Here is a 17,885-nt window from a genome sequence, read left to right as displayed (position 1 = left end):
AATGAACAAGGCTCTGCCAGGTCAGCCTGATAGGGGCTTCACTAATAGCTACAATGGGGATGTGAATGTATCTAAGATTAATTGCAATGCCACTTTCATATTGGAAAACATTCTAGCAACAATGTTTGTGGCAGGGTTGCCTTTTCAGTGGGGTCCTCCCGCATCTGTTTTTCAGGCCACATGGTTATTTCTCAGGAGCACCTGTATTTTTGGCTTCTCGCTGTCTTTACAATGACTACTGATAGAAACAAAATTGAGTTTATTGAGTATACATGTTAAAGACAAAAATACCTTTGCTTTAAAAAAAAAAAAAGAGGGTGTGTGTGTGGACAACCTGTGTTGATAACACTGTTATGGTTGTTATAATATATAAAAAACCAAACAAACCTTGATATATTCAAGGGAGTGCTTTTAAACCTGTGAAAATCTCCTCCTACTTCTTCATAATGAAATAGCATCCCTAGTTAAGCGTATATTAATTCAGAGGTGGAATGGAAATTCTGGAACAAAATTTATTAGTGGATGAAAATAAAAGCAATTGATCGAAAAAACAAACATTTTTTAAAAGCGCAATCTGTGGAATTTCACGAGACTGTGGAATGCACTCCCTACTGAAATACAATCCTCCCCATCTCTGACAATTTTTAAAAAACACTTGAAACCCCACCTCTTCACTCAAGCTTTTTCACCTTTTTTAATTTTAAGTTTTAATCTGTTTTTATTTTATTTTTAGATTGCCTAGATTGTTTTAAGAATTTTGTGTATGTTCTAATTTGTTTTAATTTATTGTTAACTACCCAGAGTTTGGGGCGGTGTACAAATTTGACAAATAATCTAGGAATAGCTTCAAAATGGAACTGGTGAAGGCAGATTCATTCCAAACCAATCAAACAAATGTGATTGTGCTCCCACTGAATGCTGCAGAACAGATTTACTTAGAAGAAAATAAAGAGTTATTTAATGTATAGATGTGAAGGATATTATGACTGAATAGCGACCATATGGTGGAGTTTGCACTAAAATGTCAATATAGCAAAAACCATTCTAATCTGCTATTATAGGATCATGCCTTTCACTTGTTGAACAAAAGCAGGTCAAAATCCTTTGCAGATAAATGCCTAATCCAAGATAAACATTCCTAAATCCAAAAATAAGATTAAGTATTTACCTTAAATATCTAATGAAACAAGTGGAAACCTTGACTTCTCACTTCATAGATATTTACTGGCTAAAATATCTAGGGCACTTTTCCAAAAATATGAAAACATAGGAATATCTTGAAAATAAATTATGTTGTGAGAATAGCTGTATATTGTTATTAAATGTAAATGGTTCAGGGGAAGTGGAATCTTTGACACAGCATGTTTTTATTATTTTATTTATTTAAAATATTTCTATACCGCCCAAAACTTGCATCTCTGGATGGTTTACAATTAAAATCATTTAAAACATTGAATAAATTAACTACTAAGATCACTGAAATCATTTAAAACCCAATATTAAAAAAATTTAAACTATAAATCTAATTAAAAGTCTGGGTGAATAAATGTGGCTTCAGTGCCTTTTAAAAAGTTGCCAGAGATGGGGAGGCTCTTATTTCAACAGGGAACGCATGCCAAAGCCCAGAGGCAGCAACGGAGAAGGCCTATTCCCAAATAGGTTTTAAGTTTTAAAGATACAAGGCATCTGTCAGAAATGTTTTGGTCTCCCAGTAGTGTTTGTTTCCAATGACTATGGAATCACAATATCTTGTGAATGACCAGCATGTAGCTGGTGCTGGAATTTGATTTACAGTATTTTGTAAATGCTGATTTTCTTGTACTTGTAAGTATGTTTGGTTGAAGTCCTGTATATTGTAATTCAAAAACCTTCAGGTTAAATGAGACTTAAAATACTTTAAATTTTCACATGCTCCAAAAAGTGTAGACGTTGCAAACTTGAGGTACCCATGTTAATTTCTGTGCTACATAAGCTCTAAAGACATTGTACAGTCTCATGTATTATGCTGCTTTAGAAATGAGGCTCCATGTGCCCATACCTTTACACATAAGTAGACCTCACCCTTACTCAAAATGACACCCCATCCTCACTTGAAAGTGGAGCCACAACCTTACACTTGAGAAAACCTGGCATTCTTGGTTGCGAGTAGACACTCCATTCCTACTCCCTCTAATTTTTTTCATCTCTGTGCGGAATGAGTTTTGTTCAAGGCACTGTGTGCACACATGCATTCAGAATGGGGGCCTTCCTAATTCAACCTGAGTGAGATCTAAAATTAACTGAGTGGACATCAGAAAACTCATGAGCATGCACACATGCCTTAGAGGGAACAGTGCTGCCAACCTTACTTATGAGTAGACATCCACTCTTGTTCATGAGTAGAGCTTGTGTCTTTATTCATGAATATACCCCATCCTTACTGACTGGTAGAGTTGAGGGTGTAATAATGAATAAGACTGACTGCCTACCTGTGAATAGAGATACACTTTTACTGACCAGTAAAGCCCCACTTCACAAATGAGACTGCACCCTGACTTGTCAGCAGACTTGTAAACTTACTCAATAGTAAACCTTGCATGTTTTCTTAATCAGCCCATTCACGAGTGAGGTCTACTCATAAGATTGAGGGTTACTTGCGAGCAAGGATACACTGTCTACTAACTCCAGATCAGCATTGTATATTTGATGGTTGCATCCCACCCTGCTGTATGACATGGACCTGCCTACAAATAACTGTAGACTTGGAATGTTGGACTGTACAGAAAAGTTTGCAATGAGTATTTGCCACTCCCCTCAAATGGTATATCCATTGCCAGATTTGAGAAGGAGCTGCTTACTTTGTTACTTTAGGGTCAACTGCTTGTGATTTGATTTGATAGGGCATTTAAAGCCTAAACAAACAAATAAATCAGTAGGTATGTGGGTTAGAGTACTGGCATTTTCTACCCTGCAGACTTGTCTGCCAGTGCTTGGTTGTGATTCTCTTGACTATAGACAGAAAAAGGTCCTCCTTCTTCTTAATCAAAGTGCCGTGGCAGCTATTGACACCAATAGGGCTGTCATGTGGAAAAGAGGTACTTTTTCTTCTGCACTTTTAAGAAAGAGATACACAGAAGAGGGCATTTCAGCAGGTGCAGCTTGTCATGCAGAGGAAAGAAAAACTGCACCTACTGAAATTCCCTCTTCTGTGTATATCTTAAGAGTGCAGAAGAAAAAGTACCTCTTTTCCATTTGGCAGCCCTAGACACCAACCCCAGAGCTAAATCTCCTGGTGCATTCTACATGTCAGCCAGAATATTCTATGGGCCTTCCTTCAGGAGCTGAAAGTTGCTCCAAGACTGGATTCAGTATTACTGTCAGGCAACTGCTCACCTTGGTGTAATGGAGCTTTTATTTCAAATTGTAATTATCTAAATTATCCATCTACACAATGTCACTTAATTAGCAGGAAAATATTTTATTTATTTATATATTTATTTGATTTCTATACTGCCCTTCCAAATATGGCCTAGGGCGGTTTACATTAAAATAAAAACAATTAAAATAAATTAACAGTTAAAATCAAAAACTATAAAAACAATATAAAATCAATTAACATTTAAAACAGTTTTAAAACCCTGGAAAACCAGGCCAAACATTTTAATTTATTTTCTATCACATTTGAATTTATTGTTTTCCTTTTCAATTAAACAACATTCCATTGCCATTAGTTTATCAGATTGTCCACCACCACCACCTTTGTATATTTATTCACTTAGTAACTAGGTATTTCCTGCAAGGTTGTGGTTTTCCTTGTAGCTTTCTGCCTTGGCAACAAAATCTTACAGCTGGAATTTGCTCCTGAAGTTGCCTTTTATTTCCAGAATAATCCGATTACTCTGAAAAGTACAGTGCAATAAATGATATTGTTACAAATCTAAATCATTGTACAAAAATAATGATTTTGAGTGTGCATATCGCTTCTCGGCCTTTTGGCTGGGAAAGCATTCTCTATCTATCTATCTATCAAATTTGTACACCCCCCCAAGCTTTCGTCTCTGGGCAGTTAACAAAAGCATAAAACAAGTTAAAATATATACCAAAACTTAAAACAATTTAACAATTTAAAATATAGCAGAATATGCAGCGTATGTTCCAGAAATACTCCGGTGGGGATTCCCCTTTACAAGCAATGGGAAATCCTGCCTTTAAAAGGCTTCTAAGGGCAGCTGGTGGGAGTGGCAGTGCTAGGGCATCCTACCAGCACCAGCGGCAGCTCTAAACCCCGGCGCTCCCCCCAGCAATGTGGTCCATGCGGCGATGGTGCACCACATGGCGTGTGCAGAGGCCAAAACCATGCTTTTGCATGGGCTGCATTGCTGGGAGAAGTGCCAAGGTTTGGATTTGCTAACTGTAAGGTGCCCTTTCACTACTCTCCCAGCTGCCCTTAGACGCCTTTTAAAGGCAGGATTCCTTTTTGCTTGTAAAGGGGAATCCTCACCGGATTCTCCTGTACAAGCATAGCCTGTCAAACTGGGTCAACCCGGTTCAATCAAACGGACTGAACCATGGGTCTCAGACTGGCAGTTTGGTTCAAATTCGGTTTGAATTCAAACTGAACTGCAAAAACCGGCTCCATACACACCCCTACTGTTTGTTGCTGACAGTTGTTCTTGAAGAACATGATCATTTAAATGTGGATATTAAATCATTAGGATCCAGGTATATTAGTGTGTCTTCACTTCACTAAGAAAGCATCTCACAGCATTCAAATCTGAAATAATATAATAATTATATATAATAACTGAAGATCAAAGACCAACTGATAACTGGATCTGAAGGACCAGCCAATTTGAGTATGCATTCTATTAACAAATCCATTTACAAATTATAATATAATCCATGCCAAACACATAGCAATGAAATGCCAAAATTCTTGTCTGTCACACAGTGTAGTCATTCCTACACCATTACTGTATGCACTGGAGACAAGGACTCATCATGAACAGATAGTCAGATTCCATGTCAGCTGCAAAAATATACTCGGGATAGTAGTTGTGAAATAAGGCTGACCTGCCATTGAAGTGATTGTTATGAAGGGTCAGCTTTTTGAGAGAAGGCACGGTCTGTCAAGCATATGGAAGACGCAGATTACCTAAAGTCAGCATGGTAATTCAGAGGTGAAAAGGCACACAGATAACCTGAAACTCAATATGCCCTGCTAACTGGGCAAAGAGGCACCTTTTACCATGGTGATTCTCTTTATTTAGCAGGGGGAAAGTAACTGGCCCTATCCACCCCCAGCACAGAACCTCCAGTGACTGTTGCTGGTGTGTATCTTGTGTGTTTTTTAAAATGTGAGCCCTTTGGGGACAGGGAGCCATCTTATTTATTTATTATTTCTCTGAGGAAACCGCCCTGATCCATTTTTGGAAGGGCGGTATAGAAATCAAATTAATAATAATAATAATAATAAATATAATATTGTCAATGTTGTTGCTGTTATAGATATCGTCGCAGAATATAGGCTGTTCCCAGTAAAGTTACTTTTTGTAGTTGACTGATGGTGATTTCTGTGGCCCCTATGGTGTTGAGGTGCTCTTCAAGGTCTTTTGGAACTGCATCCAGGGCGCCAATTACCACTGGGATTATTTTGGTCTTTTTCTGCCACAGCCTTTCAATTTCAATTTGTAGATCTTTGTATTTGGTGATTTTTTTCTATTTCTTTTTCTTCTATTCTGCTATCCCCTGGTATTGCTACCTTATGTCGATTATTTTGACTTGTTTTTCTTTCTTCTCCACTACAGTTATATCTGGTGTGTTGTGTGGCAGATGTTTGTCTGTTTTTAGTCGGAAGTCCCATAATATTTTTACATCTTCATTTTCTTCAACTTTTTCAATTTTATGGTCCCACCAATTTTTGGCTACAGGTAGCTTGTATTTTTTGCAGATGTTCCAGTGTATCATCCATGCTACCTTGTCATGCATTTGTTTGTAGTCAGTCTGTGCAATCTTTTTAGAACCACTGATTAGGTGGTCCACTGTTTCATCTGCTTCTTTACAAAGGTGGCTTGGTGTTGATTTTTCGACTTTTGCTCTTATTGCATTTGTTCTTAGTGCCTGTTCGTGTGCAGCCAGTACTAAATCCTCTGTTTCTTTCTTCAAGTTGCCATTCTTAAGCCATTGCCAGGTCTTGGTGATGTCTGATTTTCCAGTTATATTGTGCAAATATTGACCATGCAGTGACTTTGATTGATTGATTGATTGATTGATTGATTGATTGATTGATTGTAAAATTTATATACTGCCTTTCATTAAAGCAATCCCAAGGTGGTTTACAGCAAAAAATTTTTAACACAAGATGGTAAAAAAGACACAATTAAAATATTAAGTGGGGGGAAAAATATTAAACAAATCTGATTAAAAAATTTAAAACAAAAAGCATAAAAGCAATAAAGATTATAAGGAGCAGCAGCAGAGAATCAAATAAATGCCTGGGCAAAAAGCCAAGATTTTACGTTTTTTCTAAAAGCTGTGATGGAAACTGAGGAGCGAATAACCACTGGGAGAGCATTCCAGAGTCTGGGGGCAGCAACAGAGAAGGCCCTGTCCCGCGTGCACGACAACCAAGCCTCCCTCATTGTCGGCACCCAGAGCAGAGCCCCCTCAGATGACCTTGTCAAGTGGGCAGCAACCCTTGGGAGCAGGCGGTCCCTCAGGTATCCCGGGCCCAAACCGTTTAGGGCTTTAAAGGTCAAAACCAGCACCTTGAATTGGACCCGGAAACAAACTGGTAGCCAGTGCAGCTCTTTCAAAATGGGTGTGATGTGCTCCCACCGGGCAGCTCTGGATAAAACCCTAGCTGCCGCATTTTGCACTAGCTGCAGTTTCTGGTTGTTCTTCAAGGGCAGCCCCACATAGAGCGTGTTACAATAATTCAGCCTTGACGTGACTAAGGCATGGGTAACTGTGGCCAGATCTGCCTTCTTGAGAAAGGGACGCAGCTGGCGCACTAGCCGAAACTGTGCAAAGGCACCCCTGGCCACCGCCTCCACTTGAGCTTCCAAAAGCAGAGCTGGGTCCAGTAATACCCCCAAGCTGCGTACTTGCTCCTTCAAGGGGAGTGCTACCCCATCCAGAACCGGTAAAATGTCTTTATCCCGATTGGCTCTCCTACTGACCAATATTACCTCCATCTTGTCTGGATTCAATTTCAGTTTATTAGCCCACATCCAACCCATCACGGCCTCCAGACCCCGATTCAGGACATCCACTGCCTCCCTAGGATCAGGTGATAAGGAGAGATAGAGCTGAGTGTGATCCGCATATTGCTGACAACTCAGTCCAAATCCCCGGATGACCTCTCCCAGCGGTTTCATGTAGATGTTAAACAGCATGGGGGATAAGACCGAACCCTGCAGGACCCCACAGGCCAATGGCCACGGAGCCAAACAGTAGTCCCCCAGCACCACCTTCTGGACCCTCCCTCCAAGAAAGGACTGGAACCACTGCAACACAGTACCTCCGATTCCCATACTCGAGAGGCGGCCCAGAAGGATACCATGGTATCGAACGCTGCCGAGAGGTCCAGCAGAACCAACAGGGACGCACTCCCCCTGTCTAGTTCCTGGCATAGGTCATCCACTAGAGCGACCAAGGCAGTCTCAATCCCATATCCGGGGCGGAAGCCAGATTGAAAAGGGTCCAGATAATCCGTATCATCCAAGACCCTCTGCAGCTGGGACGCCACCACACGCTCTATCACCTTGCCCAAAAAGGGCAGGTTAGAGACCAGTCTATAGTTGTTCAGGTTGGAGGAATCAAGGGAGGGCTTTTTAAATAATGGTCTCACCATCACCTCCTTGAGGCACGATGGCATCTTGCCCTCCCTTAATGAGGCATTGATAATCCCCTCCAACCATCTACCTGCCCCCTCCCTGGCAGTTTTTATTAGCCATGAAGGACAAGGGTCAAGAGCACACGATGTCGCCCACACACTGCCCAGGATCTTGTCCACATCCTCAGGCTGTACTAACTGAAAAGAATCCAATACAATAGTACCAGAGGAATGTCTGCCGGAACTGCCAAAACTCTGGAGTCCAAATCAGCATGGATGCGAGCGACTTTATCCGCAAAGTGACACGCAAACTGATCACAGCCAGCTGTGGATGGTTCCTCCCCCATTACCTGGGGGGATGTGTGCAGCAATGTCTTTGTGACATGAAACAGCTCCGCCGGTCTGCACTGAGCAGATGCAATGGAGACGGAGAAAAAGCATTTCTTCGCCACCCCCACCGCCACAGAGTAGTCCCTAAAATGGGCTCTAGCCTGTTCCAGCCGTCACCCGAGTTGTTTCATCGCCCTAAGCTCCGAGGAAAACCAACGAGCTGAACGGGCTCCTCCAAGCCGGAGAGGGCGTTTAGGAGCAACCATGTCAACAGCCCATGCCATCTCTCCATTCCAGAGATCAACCAGGGCCTCAACAGGGTCACCAGCTCTGGACACTGGAAACTCCCCAAGGGCCTTCTGGAATCCAATTGGATCCATAAGCCTCCGGGGGTGTACCATTCTAATCGGTCCACCACCCCTGCAGAGGGCAGACGGAGCAGTCAAACTAAACCCCACCGGATGAGGATCTGTCCATGACAAGGGAGTTATCTCAAACTCCCCCACCTCCAGATCATTTATTCCCTGCTCGGCAAAAACCAGATCCAGAGTATGTCCCGCCATGTGGGTAGGGCCCGATACTAATTGAGACAGGCCCATGGTTGCCATGGAGGCCATGAAATCCTGAGCCACACCCACTGGGGGGCATCAGCATGGACATTGAAATCCCCCAAGACAATAAGCTTGGGGGAACCCAAGGCCACCTCTGAGATCACCCCCACCAGCTCAGGTAGGGAGACTGAAGTGCAGCGGGGTGGTCGGTACACCAACAGAATCCCCAACCTATCTCAGAGGCCCACCCTCAAGGACAAACACTCAAAATTCTGAGATTGCCTGACCGGGCACCTGGAAATGGGGAGGGTCTCTCGATAGATGACTGCAACACCCCCTCCCCGACCCTCCAGGCAGGGCTGCCGCACAATCAGCAAACCTGGAGGACAGAGCTGAGAGAGACCAACCCTGCCCAGCTCATCCAACCAGGTCTCCGTCACACATACCAGGTCAGCATGCTCATCCATAATCAAATCGTAGATGAGAGATGTTTTAGCATTAACTGACCTGGCATTCAGCAGCAGCACCCTAATCCCCAAGGGAGTGTTCTCAGAGCTCCCAGGGGTCTCAGGGTTGGGAGAAGAGCTGGAAATAGGAACAGGCCTCAGTTGCCTGGACCATTTCCCGCTGTAACGGACAGCCCAGCTCCCACCGCCATATCTCCCTCTGCCCGCTACCAGTGGTATTGCTGCCCCCACACCAACCCCACTTTCCTGCTCTCCCAGACACATCCCTCAGTCCAAAAACAACCACAGCTCCACTACCTAACAAAACCAGGTGTCAAAGAGACTTATGCTGAATTCTGACCCCAAGCAGCTCGCCCCAAGGCTGAGAGCCACAAGGAGAGAGTGTCAAGAGGCTTGCGCCCATGGCCCAGCCTGAGCTTTAAAGGAGCCCCATAATTGATGCTGCTGTGGGGAAAGCAGAAGCAGAAGAAGAAGAAGAAGAAAACAGAGAAAGGAAAAACACTCCAGGGAGATATGGGGGAACTGTTTTCATTGGTGCTCCTGTTCAGAAGTCCATCAAACTTGCTGGGACTCTTCAGTCCTCTTCCCATCAACCTGCCCCTGGCTCAACTGGATCTTAAATGGCAGTTAGTTGGTGGTTACCTGCAAGAGGTGGAACACAGGCAAGCACTCAGGGCCCTGCTCAGCAGAGCCCTCTTCCGATCAACCTGCCCCTGGCTCAGCTGGATCTTAAATGGCAGTTAGTTGGTTATTTTTCCATTTTTCCGCTTGGTTCTTGACTTGTTCTTTCTTGTAGGCCTGCTTTATTTCATTGGTGTTGAATAGTTTTGCATTATTGACCATTTTAAGTGCATCTTCTTCACTGTCCTTGATAAATTCTTCAAGGCCTCTTTTCTCCTCCTCTACTGTTTGATGGACTTGCAGCAGTCCTCTTCCACCTGAGCTGCGAGGGAGGTATAGCCTATCTACATCACTGCGGGGGTGCAGAGCATGATTTATGGTCATTATTTTCCTGGTCTTACGATCTAGCGTCTCTAGCTCTGCCTGGGTTTTCTGGATAAAACAAACCAGTCAATAACATCTGTCTGACTGTGTTAATAAATACTACTACTAATAAATATATAAATATGTGATTTCTCTCTCCATAAAAATAGGGAATAGAAGTTACTACTGAGTATATATCATGGAAGACAACTATCTTCAGAAGAATCTTCTGAAAACTTGTATCCTTCTGGTAGTGAAAAGAAGTTTTTAGATGATCAGATGGTATATGTTCTGGTAAAAATAGATATACCAGTTTTGGTCTCATAGACACAGTAACAATCATACTGCTGTGACATGTATAAGCCATACTGCTATTTTGGAAGAAAAGTCAGAGGAAGTGTGGCAGAAAAGATTAAATGATGTATGGCTTTTTGGTTGGGGAAGTGGGAAAGGGATGCATGGTAGCGCACATGTGACCTGAGTTAACAGAGCATTCTGTTGTTAGGGTCTCTAATATTTAGGAACCACAGGTTTACACAACAATGTCATAATTGACATTGACATTTGACATAATTTGAGTGAGAACAGTTCCAGCCTGTCAGCTGACCAGAGGGGCTCTCTCTGGCCCTATATAGGAACACTGACTCCTGCCTTAGCCTGCTAGAAGCCCTGCAGCCTTGGGAGAGACCACCTGCTTCCCAGACAACCCCCCCAGGGTGAGAGACTGGTGTGGGCTGTCTGTTGCTGCTGCTGCTGCATTGAACATCTGCCTGCAAGAGAGGGAGAGGGAGAAGGCAAGTCCGCTTGCCGGTCCCCTGCCTGACCTGTAGAACTGTGGCCTTTGGCAGTTGAACTGTGGCCTTTGGCTGCTTTGCAGGATTGGGGCCAGGAGTGAGTCAACAGTTCCAGCCTGTCAGATGACCAGAGGGGCCCTCTCTGGCCCTATATAGGGACGCTGCCTATGGCGGCGGGCCCGCCACCGGTGGGGTCGCCACCGCAGGGGCAACACCAAAGTGGGTCGCCCCTTTGGGGGAGCCACCTCGGGGGACAACGAGGGCAAGGGCCAGGTCTCTTGGCCCAGGTATTTGTATGTGGGAGGCATTTAATAAAGGGGCTTTTGTTTTAACTAGTCCTGGGAGGATCTTTTAAAATGTGTCTGGGCTTATCTGGAGATGGGGAGACAGGGGGCATGTCCACTGACTGTGGGGAAGCCATTCCTGTGGTGGTGGGGGACAGAAGAAGTAACGCTGTCAGGCCAGCAGGTCGTTACAGGGGAAGGGAACATAGAAATTTACTAGCTGTTTCCCCTTCCAGCTGTCCTGCCAGCTCTTTGACCTTGGGGAGCAGTGCCAACCACCCATGGAACCTCACCTTGCTCCTCTGTAATGCCAGGTCGGTCCGGAACAAATCCATGATTTAATTCTGGATGAAGGTGCCGACCTGGTATGTATTACAGAGACCTGGTTGGGGGAGGCTGGGGGCCTAGTGTGGTCCAAGCTTCTTCCTCCAGGGTACTCTGTTGAGGTGCGGGTGAGGGACTGGGGGCGGGGAGGTGGAGCAGCTGCGGTCTACAAGAATAATATCCCCCTTACCAGGATCCCTGTTAGAGTGTCAGACCATATCAAATGTGTGTACTTAAGTTTGGGGACCAGGGATAGACTGGGACTTCTGTTGGTGTACCGATCGCCCCGCTGCTCAACAGAGTCCCTAACTGAGCTGGCGGACTTGGTCTCGGAATTGGTGTTGGAGTCACCCAGGCTTGTGGTGCTGGGCGACTTCAATGTTCATTTTGGGACCATTTTGTCCGGGGCGGCTCAGGAGTTCATAGCGGCCATGACGACTATGGACCTATCTCAGGTGGTCTTAGGACCGACGCACGTTGCAGGTCACACACTTGATTTGATCTTTCACTCTGATCAGGGTGGTGTTCCGTGGGTGGGGAATCCTGTGATTTCCCCATTGTCATGGATGGACCACCATCTGGTTAAGGTTGGACTCAAAGTCACACCTCACCTTCGCAGGGGGGAGGGACCTATTACGATGGTCCGCCCAAGAAGGTTATTGGATCCCATAGGATCTCAAGAAGCCTTGGGGAGATTCAATGTTGGCTCTGCTGGCAATCCTGTTGATGCCCTGGTGGAGAATTGGAACAGCAAACTCACCGGGGCGGTAGACATGATCGCTTCTAAGCATCCTCTCCGAACCGCTTCAAAACTAGCCCCTTGGTATATGGAAGAACTACTGGGCCTGAAGCGGTGAGGTCAACGACTGGAGCGCAGGTGGGGAAAGACTCGGCTTGAATCCAACAGACTGCAACATAGAGCTCATTTGAAGACCTATGCTTAAGCAATACGTGCAGCAAAGAAGCGATTCTTTTCTGCCTGTATTGCATCCACAAGTTCACGTCTGGCAGAGTTGTCCAGGGTTGTGAGAGGGATAGTATGTGCCCCTCCTCCCTTGAATCAGAATTTGGAACCATCTATTACCTGCTGTGATGTGTTTAATGAATTCTTTGTGGGGAAAATCTCTCATATTCGGGGCGACTTGGAATTTGTCTCTGCACTTACTTCAGTATCAGATGTGGAGGTATACAGTGACTCCTCTTATGTGGTTAGGTTGGATCAGTTCCAGTTTGTGACTCCTGAGGATGTGGACAAGCTGATTGGAACGGTGTGGCCCACCACCTGTCCTCTTGACCCTTGCCCAACATGGCTTGTTTGATCTAGCAGGGAGGTTTTTGTAGAAGGCCTGGTAGAGATCATAAATGCATCTCTGAGGGAAGGTAGGATGTCTCCTAGTCTTAAGGAGGCAATTATTAGACCACTTCTAAAGAAGCCTACCTTGAATCTCTCGGAGCTGAGTAACTACAGGCCTGTCTCCAACCTTCCATGGCTGGGCAAGGTAATTGAGAGGGTGGTGGCCTCCCAGCTCCAGACAGTCTTGGAGGAAATGGATTATCTTGACCCATTTCAAACTGGCTTCCGGACAGGCTATGGGGTGGAGACTGCCTTGGTCGGCCTGATGGATGATCTCCAACTGGGAATGGACAGAGGAAGTGTGACTCTGTTGGTCCTTTTGAACCTCTTGGCGGCTTTCGATACTATCGACCATATGTTCTTCTGGAGTGTCTGAGGGGGTTGGGGGTGGGAGACACTGCTTTGCAGTGGTTCCGCTCCTACCTCTCGGGCACATTCCAGATGGTGTCCCTTGGAGACTGCTCTTCTTCAAAATCTGAGCTTTTGTATGGTGTCCCTCAGGGCTCCATATTGTCGCCGATGTTGTTTAATATCTACATGAAACTGCTGGGAGAGATCATCAGGAGATTTGGTGCAGGGTGCTATCAGTATGCTGATGACACCCAAATCTATTTTTCCATGTCAGCATCATCGGGAGAGGGCATAACTTCCCTAAATGCCTGCCTGTAGTCGGTAATGGGCTGGATGAAGGATAACAAACTGAGACTGAATCCAGATAAGACGGAGGTACTCATTGTGCGGGGTCGGAACTCGAGAGACAATTTTGATCTGCCAGTTCTGGATGGGGCCACACTTCCCCAGAAGGAACAGGTACGCAGTCTTGGGGTGCTTCTGGATCCAAGTCTCTCCTTGGTGTCCCAGGTTGAGACAGTGGCCAGAAGTGCCTTCTATCAGCTTCGGCTGATATACCAGCGATGTCCGTTTCTTGAGTTAGACGACCTCAAAACAGTGGTACATCTGCTGGTAACCTCCAGACTGGATTACTGCAATGCGCTCTATGTGGGGTTGCTCTTGTACGTAGTCCAGAATGCGGCAGCCAGGCTGGTCTCTGGGTCATCCAGGAGAGACCATATTACTCCCATATTGAAGGAGTTACACTGGCTGCCGATATGTTTCCAGGGAAAATACAAGGTGTTGGTTATAACCTATAAAGCCCTAAACAGCTTGGGCCCTGGGTTTTTAAGAGAACGTCTTCTTCATTATGAACCCCACCACCCATTGAGATAATCAGGAGAGGTCTGTCTGCATTTGCCACCAGCTCGTCTGGTGGCTACTCAGGGACGGGCCTTCTCCGTTGCTGCCCCGAGGCTTTGGAATGCGCTCCCTAGTGAAATAAGAGCCTCCCCATCTCTGACATCTTTTAAAAAGTCTCTAAAGATGCATTTCTTCACCCAGACTTTTAACTGATATTGTTTTGATTGTTTTAATGTTGTTTTTAGAATATTGTTTTAAAATTTTAAATTGTGTTTTAAATTTCTTGCTTTTAAATTTTTTGTTTTTGTCTTTAATGTTTTACTTTTAATCTTGTTGTAAACTGCCCAGAGACATAAGTTTTGGGTGGTGTAAAAATATGATTGATTGATTGATAGATAAATAAATAAATAAATAAATAAATAAATAAATAAATTAATTCATATATTTTATTATTCCAAACACACTAATATATGTCTCTTCTGTTCTCAGACTGAAAGTGCAAACTATTAGAATCCTGTACATTAGTAAAGTATCTTTGTGCTGAAAAAGTTCTTTTCCACTGGTGAAAAACAATATTAATTGCGCCCCTGCTTGCTCTTTGTATTATTGACTGTACATGGTTGCACATCCAAGTTTTTTATTCAAAGAAATAAATGTCCTCCCCCCACCCTCACAGATCCTACTCCAAAAACTTTGGTATTTAAAGCCAAAAGGATTCATGAAAAAAGAGGGTAAGATTTTGGCCTTAGAAATGAATTGTGCATTCAGATCTCAGAACTGATAATGCAGAGACACTGAAGGAAAGGTGTCCAAGGTCACAAAAGGTAGAGTTTAATTATTTTTATTTAATTAATTTCTGCATTACATATTCAATAGTCATTGCTGCTCTTAGAGATCAGAAATCTCATGAAAATGCCTGAAGTTCTCCTTTTGCCCAAAATCATCATCACAGCAATTCAATCCCACTTGTTCAAAGTCTTTGGATCTCACAAACTGCCTGCTGTGTCCACTCCTAGAACTCAAGAGAGTGAAGATTTCATTTTTACTATTCCCCTTGGGACTCTGATTTACAAAAGAGCACAGGACTCATACTCCATGACTGGGGACTCAACAGCTAGAAAAGAAAGGCCCTGCAGCAAAAGCAGGGGCCATAATGGAAAATGTTACTATTATGAATGGTATAAGGTGCTTAGACAAATTCATGCAGGACAGGTCTATCAAGGGCTACAAGTCTGGTGGCTGGCTGTAGACCACCTCCAGCCTCAGAGGCAAGATGCCTCTAAACACTAGTTGCAGGGGAGCAACAGCAGGAGAGAGGACATGCCCTCATCTTTTGCCTGTGGGCTTCTCAGAAGCATCTGGTGGGCCACTGTGTAAAACAGGATGCTGGAGTAGATAAGCCTTGGGCCTGATCCAGCAGGGCTGTTCTTACATATGGGAGCAGTCATAGACAGTCTTGCTTTCTTTGCCCTATGAAGATAAGGCTAGGTATAGTTCTTGGGGGAAGTACTATCACAGTAGATTTTAGGCATGTGCACAAACAGCTCATGCATGGGCTGGTGGGGTGGGGAGCGGTTCGCTTAAGGAGCTGTTAAGCAGGTCCTTACCTGCTCCGCTGCCACCCCGCTGCTTTTCTGGGCACAGCACTAACCCTAGCAACGGCTGTGCAGGGCTGCAGAGCTGTTCCCTGCAGCCTGTATGTGTGGTGTTGGCACGCACATAGAGTCCACGAACGCCATGTGCGCAGGCTGCAGGGACCTGTGCCACAGCCCTGCGTGGCCATTGCTAGGGCAAGCGCTGCACCCATAAAAGCAGCAGGGTGGCAGCGGAGCAGGTAAAGACCTGCATACTGACTCCTTAAGTGAACCATTCCCCACCCCGCTGAACTGATTCAGCGGTGGCTGCCCAAGCTGGTTCGGTGCTTCACAAAGGAAGCATTGAACTGGCTCGTGCACATCATCCCTAGTAGATCTTCCACAGACATGCTAATTCATAGCTCACAATACAGCACCTTTACAACCCAGGACTCATGACGTTCATCAGGGAGAAGCTATCCTTGATAGATGCTAAGTTATGAGCTTTCCAATGTCTCTTTGGAAGATCAGAATTTGTTTGTGATTCTCCAACTGAAGTGGTTGTCTGTGCCTTGAAAGCTAAAATTTAAAACCTCCAGATCCTTTTCTTTCTACAGATCCTGCTCTAAGCTTGACATGGCAGAGAGGACATGACATCAAATCATGCTTTAGCTCTGGTACGTCCCAGTCACAGAAGCCCAGCCCCTCATGACTCATGTTCTCCCTTTCTCCTGTTCCTTCCTCGGGGTGGGAGGATACTACATAGGCATTTGTGGAAGTGTAGCAACAGATAAATTTGGACCAATGGCTCATTAATATCAGGGAGGAACTCCTAGGAGTTTTCCAACATCCTGGGAGACTCATACTCATACCAGGTTTCATTGGGCACCTGTCTCCCTGAACCCCTAAAACACCTGTGTATGCCCCATGCATCTTCTACAAATAGGAATAATATAGATTCTTCCCACCAGGAGAGAAGGCATGGAGTTTTCTCAATCTTTTTCATATTACTCCACCACAAACTCTGAGAATATCCAATTCACCCAGGATTTGGAGAGACTCAACAGGCACCTCCAAGAGAAGGAATTTACAATGAAGACCTTTCACTGTTTTCTAGTGTCCCCGGTGGTGAGATTACCTTTCACAACAGTTTTCACTGCCTCCTCTCCAGGAACATTTCCCTAGCAGTGACTGTCTTTGAAAAGAGAAATTCACAGATCACAAATTTTTCTATTTTTTTTGTCTCCTATTTGTGAAAATGCAATGTAAGATTCTTCAAGGCAGCAGAGACCCTTTTTAAAGCTCAATGCACATTCATGATACTATATTATATTGTAAATATTTTGGGTTTTTTTGTTTTGCTTTTAAAAGCACTTACCAATACTTACGAATACTTACCAATAAGTTTTTTATAACTATTCCCAAATTCTTTTTTCATGGAGGATTCTCCTATAATCAATAGATCTAGTTCTAGATAGATATAGATCTATCTGTTGGCACCTTAAATCTTCCTCTGAAAAGAGCACTACATTTTTTTTCTTGTTTAGCTGTAAGCTTCATGCTTGAAATTCCTAAACTCACTTGACCCGCATGTTAAAATCCCAGCAGAGCTGACTTAACTGTTCATCTTCCCTACATGGATGACACTTTTATTTTGTGTGGTGATGTCTATCAGAAAAGAATTTAAAAGGACAACTCATATGATCAGCAAGAATAAAAAATATTTTTGTTGTTGTTTCAAGGTAGTGAATTATACACACATAAATTGTAAACATTTGTTTTTAGTAAGTGTCTGGGGTCTTCAGTCTCTGACAGAGCAATCCTATCTGTGAGTTACGCCCATTGGGCAGGGATAGGATTTTTCCTTCTAAGTCTTCCTGCACAGGTGGTAAAAATTCATGCTAGCAGAATATAGTTCTTAAATAATTAACTTAGAGATACTCTATTCATTATAGGAAATCTACTAAGAATAGTGGCTCACATACAAGGGTACATCAGCCCAGTAAAGTTGCATGTATGCAAGTTACACAATTGTAAAAGTTACACAAGAATAAACCTACTGGAAATAATGGGTCTACTCCTGGGTAACATTTGCACAATATGTGTCTATGCAATATTACTGAGCTGATGTACGCTTGCATGGTATGTCAGCCTATGAATGCAGTTCTCAACATTGTTCAGTTATGGCCTCATTATCTGCAGGGGAGATGCTC

At 44.1% G+C, this 17,885-nt stretch overlaps 1 protein-coding gene across 1 annotated transcript; it reads right to left on the bottom strand.

Moving 5' to 3' along the window:
- Positions 1 to 3,443: 3,443 nt before the first annotated feature.
- On the bottom strand, positions 3,444 to 8,256 carry LOC128353010 (uncharacterized). The gene is made up of 2 exons (XM_053313655.1): positions 5,053 to 8,256; positions 3,444 to 3,878 (listed from the first exon to the last, which is right to left on the bottom strand). Exon 1 carries the CDS (start codon positions 7,611 to 7,613, stop codon positions 6,462 to 6,464), a length of 1,152 nt encoding a protein of 383 aa, XP_053169630.1. The 5' UTR covers positions 7,614 to 8,256; the 3' UTR covers positions 3,444 to 3,878; positions 5,053 to 6,461.
- Positions 8,257 to 17,885: the final 9,629 nt, after the last annotated feature.

The sequence above is a fragment of the Hemicordylus capensis genome, chromosome 4 (assembly GCF_027244095.1).
Source record: "Hemicordylus capensis ecotype Gifberg chromosome 4, rHemCap1.1.pri, whole genome shotgun sequence".
In the NCBI taxonomy this organism is placed as follows: Eukaryota; Metazoa; Chordata; class Lepidosauria; order Squamata; family Cordylidae; genus Hemicordylus; species Hemicordylus capensis.
This window is presented reverse-complemented; position numbering and strand designations above follow the sequence as displayed.

Coding starts and splice junctions, on each gene's coding strand:
- LOC128353010 (XM_053313655.1), bottom strand. CDS start 7,613: ATGCCAGGAACTAGACAGGGGGAGTGCGTCCCTGTTGGTTCTGCTGGA.